This window comes from Vombatus ursinus, unplaced genomic scaffold (genome assembly GCF_900497805.2).
Source record: "Vombatus ursinus unplaced genomic scaffold, bare-nosed wombat genome assembly UNPS02003292.1, whole genome shotgun sequence".
Classification (NCBI taxonomy): Eukaryota; Metazoa; Chordata; class Mammalia; order Diprotodontia; family Vombatidae; genus Vombatus; species Vombatus ursinus.
This window is the reverse complement of record NW_020943070.1, coordinates 6094891-6103818: the sequence shown is the minus strand read 5'-3', so window position 1 is coordinate 6103818 and position 8928 is coordinate 6094891. Positions and strand designations below refer to the sequence as shown.

At 44.3% G+C, this 8928-nt stretch overlaps 1 protein-coding gene across 1 annotated transcript in view; it reads left to right on the top strand.

Annotated features, from left to right (window-relative positions):
• Nucleotides 1-7719, top strand: part of LOC114051388 (apolipoprotein L6-like) — a 16318-nt gene extending 8599 nt beyond the window's left edge. The window contains exons 3-4 of the mRNA XM_027873724.1: nt 747-876; nt 5542-7719. Coding sequence (XP_027729525.1) covers nt 800-876; nt 5542-6475 — 1011 coding nt within the window. The 5' untranslated portion in view covers nt 747-799 and the 3' untranslated portion in view covers nt 6476-7719. The remainder of the gene's footprint in view (nt 1-746; nt 877-5541) is intronic.
• The last annotated feature ends 1209 nt before the right edge of the window (nt 7720-8928 follow it).

Below are 8928 nucleotides of genomic sequence, written 5' to 3'. Positions count from 1 at the left end.
GCCCAGGGCCACACAGCTGGCTATGTCAGAGCTAGGATTCAAATCCAAGTTTCCAACATTTTTTAGAGACCACAGAGTCTCCACCCTGAGAGGTGCCACTCTGGACTCAGAGTCACAGAATCACAGAGTGTCTGAGTTGGGAGGGGCCTGAGAACAAGGAAGGTTAGATCTGGGAGGGACCCTTAGAACATGGAATGTCAGAGGGAGGAAGGACCCTTAGAACATGGAATGTTAGAACTGGGAGGGACCCTTAGAACATGGAATGTCAGAGCTGGGAGGGACTTAGAACAGGGAATGTCAGAGGTGGAAGGGACTTAGAACAGGGAATGTCAGAGGTGGGAGGGACCCTTAGAATATGGAATGTCAGAGGAAGAAAGGACCCTTAGAATATGGAATGTTAGAGCTGGGAGGGACTTAGAACAGGGAATGTCAGAGGGGAGAGGGGCATTAGAGACCATTTACTCCAACTCCCTCACTTTGCAGCATGGGTAACTGAGGTCCTGAAAGATTGAATGATGGCTAATAATGACAGCTTAAATTATTGCAGCTCCTTAGGATTTACCGAGTGATTTTCTTACAACAGTCCTAGGAGGTACAAGTAGGCTTTGGGAGTATTGTTGTCTCATTTCACAGGTGAAGACACTGAGATTCAGATAGGTCTTGGCTGAAGTCACCAAGACAGTAGCTGGTAGAGTAGGGATCAGAAGAAAGCAAGGCTTCTAACCATTTTCTTCCTCATCCACTAGATAACAACTGCCTTCCACCTGCCACCTCTGAGGATCTGCCAGTCTCCAAAAGCATGAAAGAGCTGAACCAGAATGAGCTCTCTGAAGATGAAGCTTGGGAGAGATTTTGGGGGGATTCTGCCTCCAAGAGGTGACTGGCCCAGGGTGCTTGGTGTCCCTAAGGAGGCACATTAGGTGACTACGTGGGGAGCTGTCCTCTCCACTAGACTGAAATCTCAGTGTTAAAGCTTGGGAGAGTGGAAAGAACAATGGAGTTGATCAGAGGACTTGGCTTGGAATCCTTTCTGCTATACCTACTCCTTCCTATCCATATGACCTTGGGCTAGTCACTTCCATTCTCTTGGAATCAGTGGCCTTATCTGCGAAAGGAGAGGGTGTACTAGATGACCTTTTAAGGTTTCCTCAGCACTAGATCTTATGACCCTAGGGCAGGGACCATGACTTACTCATCTTTATAGCTCCCCAATGCTAGCTTAGGGCTGTGCACATACATTGTACGTAGACTGAATGACACCTCCTCTAAGCCGTCCTCTCTGATTATAATGAATAATGATAAGAATGGCACCCAAACCTGGCATTTCTATAGTATTCTAAGGTTTGTAAAGCTCTTTACACACATTATCACACTGAAGTCTCATAACAACCCAATGAGGCAGGTGCTATGAGTGTTACTATGACCATTTGTTAGATGTAGAAACTGAGACTCAGAGTGGTGAAGCAAGTCACCACAAAATCTGAATCTTAAGCAGTCAAAAGGCTTCGGGGTTATATCATGTTTAAATGAAAACGTTCTCAAACCTGCACAGGAAAAGGTAAACAAGGAAGAGATTTGTAATGATGTGTCCAGTGGGGTATCCCATTGGCCAACCGAGGTTGAATGGTTTCATATGCAACCCAGCTGCGGCCCATAGCAAGCATCTTATAGTAAAAGAAGTGTTATTCGGTAGAAATGCACCACAGGTTGAAGGCAGAAGGCTTGGATTCGAATGCTACCTTCACTACTTACTAGCCGCATGGTGATGGAGAAGTCAAGTCTACTCTCCCAGTCTCAGTTTCCTCACCTGCAGAATGAGTGGTTAGCCTTCGTGACCTCTAAGGAGCTTTCTAATGATAAAGATCTGCGATTCATTTATCCTTTTCTTTTTGCCTGAATAATTTTAGTGTCTCATTGAACTAGGCTGCAATGTCACAATTTGCCAGTAGGTGTCACCATTATTACTATTATTATTATTATTATTATTATTATTATTATTATTATTATTATTATCATTATTATTATTATTCTTCACTCATCTGGGTGCCATTCTGTTAGGTTTGGGTTTCTAGGTTCCATAGCTCAAATTAGTGCTAATAATAGCTCATTTATAGTGCACTTCAAGGTTTGCAAAGAGTTTTACAAATATTTCATTTTATCCTCACAATAACTCTGGGAAATAGTTGCTAGAGTTATCTTCATTTTACAGATGAGGAAATTTACAATGATGGATGAGAAAACAGACAAGGCCTGGAAATGTTAGGGATCATAGGTTCAGAACTAGAACTAGATTTTAGAGGTCATACCACCGCCTCATTCTGCAGATAAGGAAACTGAGACCCAGGGAAGGTAAGTGATTCGTCCAGGTCACAGAAGTAGTAAGGGTCACAGGTGGAATCTGAACCTACTCTTTGACTCCAGACATTCCAGTTCAATACACACTTTTTCTATATGGTAAACCTTCACATACTCAAAAATAACTTTTATGTCTTCAGATCATGTAATATCAGAGCTAGAAGGGATCTAAGAACCTAGAATACTGAGTTGGGAGGGGCCCTAGAACAGGGAATGTCAGAGATGGAAAGAGACTTAGAAAAGGAATGTCAGAGCTGGGAGGGCCCTTAGAAAGGGGATGGCAGAGTTCAGAGGGACCAGAGTCTTCCTTTCTCCAGAAACAGTCATTGGGTGTCATGGTCTCTCGCCATATTGATCAGCTTCTTTTCCAGAATGAAGTACCCCCAAGGGAGCACGGTGTCTCAGATCTTGCCTGGTGGGGGCAAAGACTACAATGATCTTTCTCTCCCTCATTGGCCTTGAGTGATATAGCCCAGGATGCCAGCCCACCTCACCAATCCTCGTCCAATGCCTTGGCACAGTGTGGCAGTGACTCTGGGTCCTTAGATATTATATCAACAGAGTGTGAGCTCCAGCAGGACCTTCTCAAGCTGGACATAGGTTGATTATGCCACAGACCCTCTGTCTGTTGTCCAAGGACCCACTCAGCCAAGTATGAAGAGGTTCAACATCAAATTGATCGCAGGCTGACAATGAACTTTATAACCATAGAAACTTTTAAACTCGTGTTTAGTTAGGCACTTGAGGGCTCAACATCATCAATCAATCATCAGTCAAACTTATTGAGCATCTACTATGTGTCACTACTAAGGTGGTACAGTGGATAGACCACTGAACCTTGGAGGCAGGAAGATCTGAGTTCAAATCCTGTCTCAAATACTTATTCAGTGTGTGATCCTGGAAAAGTCACTTAACTTCTTCCAGACTCAATTTCTTCATCTATAAAATGAATGGGTTGAATCTGATGGCACCTAAAGGCCTTTTAAATTCTAAATCTATGATCTTATAAATTACATCCTGACTCTGGCATCTAACATATTATCTCTCCCTCCTAGCTTCATGCTCACTGCCAATTGGATAACCATCCATCTGATTCTTCCCCAGAAACTGATAAAAATCAGTCATCCTTGTTCCAGAATGATATTGTTAATTAGCACACTAACCTAAGTTGCTCAATAGAGTTACCAGGGTCATGACATGGTATCAATGTAGACCAAGAATGGAGTTCATAGATAAAAGAAGACAATGGCAGATCCCAGAAAGAAGAGGAGGGAGGGGAGAAGAAAGAGGAAAAAAGATAGAGAGACAGAGATGGAGGCAGAGATAAAAAGGGAGAAATAGAGACAGTGAAAGACACACAGAGAGAAAGTCAGAATTGTGTGTGTGGAAGAGAGAGAGACAGAGACAGAGAAAGAGAGAGAGAGACACCTAGAGAATACTTCTTCACAACAGAGAGAACAGCTAGCTGAATTCAATTCAAATCAATGTGCATTTATTAGGCACCTACTGTTTGCTGGACAATGGGGATATGAAGACAAAAGTAAATCAGCCTTGCCCTCAAGAAGTTTACATTCTATCAGGGAAAATGATGTGTACATAAATTGGTAAATACAAAATACATAGAAAATTCCACCTCTCACTATACTGGCTATGTGGCCCTGAGCAAGTCATTTCTCTCTCAGTGCTTTTCTATGCAATCCGCTGAGCCTACGTAGAGAACGTACCAATCAGCATCGGTAGAAGGAATTTCCTCATGATGGGAGTTCTTCATATCGGTGACATTACCGGTCCAGTCCCTTTGCACTATGTGCCAGGTACTGGGGATATGAAGGCAGAAATGAAATGGGGAGCTTTGTGGTACCCCAAGAGAGGGCCTCAGCTAGAATAGGTAGATGTCAGCTGAAGGCTGAGTGGACTTGGGCATCAGGCTGAACCATTCAGAGGTTTTCATTCAATTCAAGGCAGCAAACATTTCTTAAGTATCTGTACTGGTGGCTCTGTGCTGTAGAAAGTTTTGGATAAGATTGAGCTCAGAGTCTATATCAGATTGCATGCCATTTTGGGGGAGGGGGGAGGGGAAGGAGGTAGGGGGAGAAAATTTAAAACTCAAAAGCTTATGGAAGTGAACGTTGAAAACAAAAAATTAATTACTTAATTAAAGAAAAAAAAAGATAGAACTCAGAGTCTAGTGTAAAGACAGAGGGAAGGTCCTCCTCTCCCCACCTCCTCAGTCTGGTCTGAGGTCCTTAACAAAAAGGATACCAGGTCCCCATTCCCCACCCCATGCTCTACCCCAAGGAAGCAATCTTCTTTTTGCTCAGGTAGATAGAATTGACTTCTTCTTCCAAAGACCAGCTATTTGGAATTGATAGCAACAGATAGAAGTGGGTTTTCTCCTTACAGAGCTGGAAGTGAGCCCCGAAGGTCAATCCCTTTAGCTTTCAGAAGTCTCCTTGTTAGACTGTAAGCTCCTTGAGGGTAGGGACTGTGTTTTCTTTCCCCCAGGGTCTAGCCCGCTGCCCTTCATGAAGAGGACCATTGGTTTAGAGCTGGAAGGGACCCTCAACTTTCATTTAGAACTACCACATCCCTTCACAGATGAGAAACCTAGAAACCAGAGAAGACAATCCTAGTAGATTATAACCCTCCTGAGGACGGGGATTTTGTTTTTGTAACCCCAGCACCTAGCACAGTGTCTGACCCGTGGTTGGTGTTTAATTAGCTTGACCCATTGATTGAAAAGGTCAATCAAGTGCATGTTCTCCTGTTCCATGATGCCTCCAATACCCAGGACTCAAGAGGATTCCCTTTCTAACAGACTTCTTTCATGCTCTGAAATTCTATGATCCGAGTAAAGAAAACCAATGTTTTCGTTATTTGGGCAGTGAGGCAGCTCATAGTGGATAATGTGTCAGGCTTGGAGTTAAAAGACCCGGGTTCAAATCCATCCTCAGATCCTTCCTAGCTGTGTGACCGTGGGCAAGTCACTTAACCACTATTTGCCTCAGTTTCCTTATCTGTGAAATGGGGATCATAAGAGCACCTACCTCCCAGGGTATTGTGAGGCTTAAACCAGATAATAATTGCAAAGTGCTTAGCACAGTGCCTGGCACATAGTAGGTGCTACATAAACGTTATTGTTATTAATAGCATCATCATCAATCATTTGACTTCAATCATTCACAGGGAAGAGGCCAACACGTTCTATGAGACCCTGTGTGGGTTATATGGAGACAAGCTATTGGATGACACCATTTGGCAAGATGATGGTCTCTCAGATGAGGACAAAATCTTTCTGAAAGAGTTTCCTGAGAAAAAGATGGAACTAGAGGAGCGCATCCACAGCCTCCACGCTGTTGCAGACCAAGTGGACAAGACCCACAAGAAATGCGCCATCACCAATGTGGTAGCGGACTCCACCAGCGTCCTCTCTGGCGTCATGAGCATCTTGGGCTTGGCTCTTGCGCCAGTCACAGTAGGAGGAAGCTTGATCCTCTCAGCTTCTGGGATTGGCTTGGGTGCGGTAGCTGCTATCACCACTCTTTCCTCAAGCGTCATTGAACACGCCAGCAACTCAGCAGCGAGACAGCGAGTGAGCAACCTTAAGGGGATCAAGGGACAAGCAGCGGTGGACTTGCTGTATCAGGAGGCCCCCCAAGTTGTTTCTGTTGCTCAGAAGTGTGTTTCTGAGGGTAAACAAGTCATGAAAGGAATCAAAAAGAACATTCGTGCCTTCCGCTTGGCGAAAGCCAACCCCCATTTAACTACGACTGCCAAAAGTTTAATGACCACTGGGTCCGTCTCAACCCGGAGTGCTCGGAAGGTGCAGAAGGCCTTCAGTGGCACACCCCTAGCCATGACCAAAGTCTGCAGGATGACAAGCGCTGTGACAGCAGGTGCATTGGTTCTGGTGGACATGATCACCTTCATTCATGATCTGAGCCACGTACTGGAGGGGGCAAAGGCTGAAATGGCGGAAGAACTGAGGCAACAGGCTCAAGAGCTAGAAAGGAAACTTGAGGAGCTTTCCCAGGCCTGTAATAGTCTGCTGGATAGCATTACCTCGCACAGCAACAGAGAAGGGGAGAGTGTGGATGACATGGAAGGATCATCTCAATAGGGGCACAAAGTGCCTTCCTTTAGGTTAAGGTTTATGGCGTGTGTGTATTTCCTGTGTTTCCTAATTCTTCACATTCTCTTCTTTCTATATCTATCTGTATCTCTCTCTCTCTTTTTCTCTGTCTTCACTGTCTCCTTCTGTGTTTCTCCTCAGTCTCATTTTCTGTCCCTCCCCCTTCACCATACGCATATATGCGATGTGCACATTTGCATATAGATCACCTATATGCATGCACATGCACATACATGTGAGTATATTCACAACACATGTGTGTATATATAATTGTAACAGCAATATTTTTAAATAGTACAATTTACAGATTTATGTATATGCCTATCTGGATGCCCAGAACAAAATGGGGAAGGAGTCTGATTCTTCTCATTGGTCCAAGAATCATTGCACATATGAGGTACAAGGCTACTATGGTTGGAATTGGCACAAGGGTTGCCACCTGGCATGGAGGACCCCTTGGACACTGACCACAAGCAATATTGTCCTGGTGGGTACTTCTTCCTCTAGTGAGATGACCATAAGGGAAGACATCTAAGGCAGGTTGGGCCACCTTGTTCCAACCATTGGCCTGGAAGGCACGGAGTATTTCCTGTTGGACCAACCTGCTATGTGACCCACAATGGAGCCTCCCGGGTCCCGGACATAGCTATGTGGCTACTTTGGATAGCCTTTCTTGATGAACTTTGTCTCAGCCTTTTTGAGAGTGTGCCAAATACTTCCTTTCCCTGAACCTCCCCTGTCAGGGCTTAAATACCACCAGTTTATGAAGTGATGGTGATGGTGATGGTGATGGTGATGATCGTAATGATGATAGTGATGATGATGGTGATGATGATTAACTTCTGGAGTGCAGGGACTGTTTGGTTTTTTCTTTGTGTCTCTCACCACTGAACTTGGCATACAATAGGTGCATAATAAATGCTTGTAATTTGATTGCTTAAACAGCAATAGTGAACATTTATTTATATAGTATATAAAGCACCTAATAATTTAATTTGATCACCAGGGCAAGTGTTAGAGGCATAGTGGTAAAATAAATTAAGCTTTGTTTTGGGAGTCTGGAAACCTGGGCTGTAACACAGATTCTGACATTTACTAGCTGTGTGACCTTGGGCAAGTCACCTCTTCTCTGGGTCACAGTTCTCTCCTTGATGAAATGAAGGGGTCTCTCCTTGATGAAATGAAGGGGTTGGTTATTAAGGTCCCTTCCAACTTTAACCTCCTGTGTTCTCTGTTATATTCATTTAAAAAATTCAATTGCAGAGCCAAGACGGTGGAGGGAAAGCAGTGACTTATTTGAGCTCTCCCCCCAAACCCTTCCAAATACCTAAAAAAAATGGCTCTAAACAAATTCTAAAGCAGCAGAATCCACAAAAAGACAGAGTAAAACAAATTTCCAGCCAAAGACAGCCTGGATGGCTGATCGGAAAGGCATATGGCACCAAGCTGGGAGAGGAGCACAGTGCGGTGTGGGCGCGCAGGCCACAGCGACCCTGAAGCAGGCCTCAGAGGACTGAATCGCAGGCAGCTGTGGTGGTTTCCAGACTTCTCAACCCACGAACGCCAAAGACAACTTAGAAGGTCAGTGGGAAAAGTCTGTGACTGCGGTGAGAGAGGAGCTAGGTCTCAGCCGCAAGTTTCCAGTGCAGCCTGGGGCCGCGGCTTTTTCCTGAGCTTCCGGCCCACATACCAAGGGGGAATCAAGCGGCTGATCAGAGGGGGATTGCAGGGATCTCTTTGCCAGTGCTGAGGAAGGAATCTCTTGCTTTACCTGTGCTTGGATCTGGGTCACAGTTCTGAGGGGTGATCCTGGGGTGAGGAGGAGTGCTGGAGTGGTGAAGCTTGTGGCAGTAGAGAGGAAACACCTCGCCCCTTATCATAGCACCTTGGAAGAACTGAAAATTTTCAGGTCCCTAGAAGTATCTCTGAAAACAGATGTACAAACCCCTGAAGCTTGGGACAGTACATTCTCCACATTGGAAACAGACTTTTACCTTAACAGAGAGTTTAAAACTCAAGTAATTGGCCGGGATCATGAGTAAGCAGTGCAAAAACAGTCAGACTATATTATCTTACTTTGGTGACAAAGAAGATCAAAACATACAACCAGAAGAAGACAATAAAGCCAAAGCTCCTAAATCCAAAGCCTCCAAGAAGATGAATCAGTCCCAGGCCTTGGAAGAGCTCAAAAGGAATTTTAAGGAGCAAGTAAGAGAAGTAGAGGAACAACTGAGAGTTTTGCAAGAAAATCATGAAAAACAAGTCAACAGCTTGCAAAAGGAGACCCAAAAAAATACTGAAGAAAATAACACCTTAAAAAATAGCCTAACCCAAATAGGAAAAGAGGTCCAAAAAGCCAATGAGGAGAAGAATGCCCTAAAAAGCAAAATTGGACAAATGAAAAAGGAAGTCCAAAAGATTACGGAAGAAAATACTTCCTT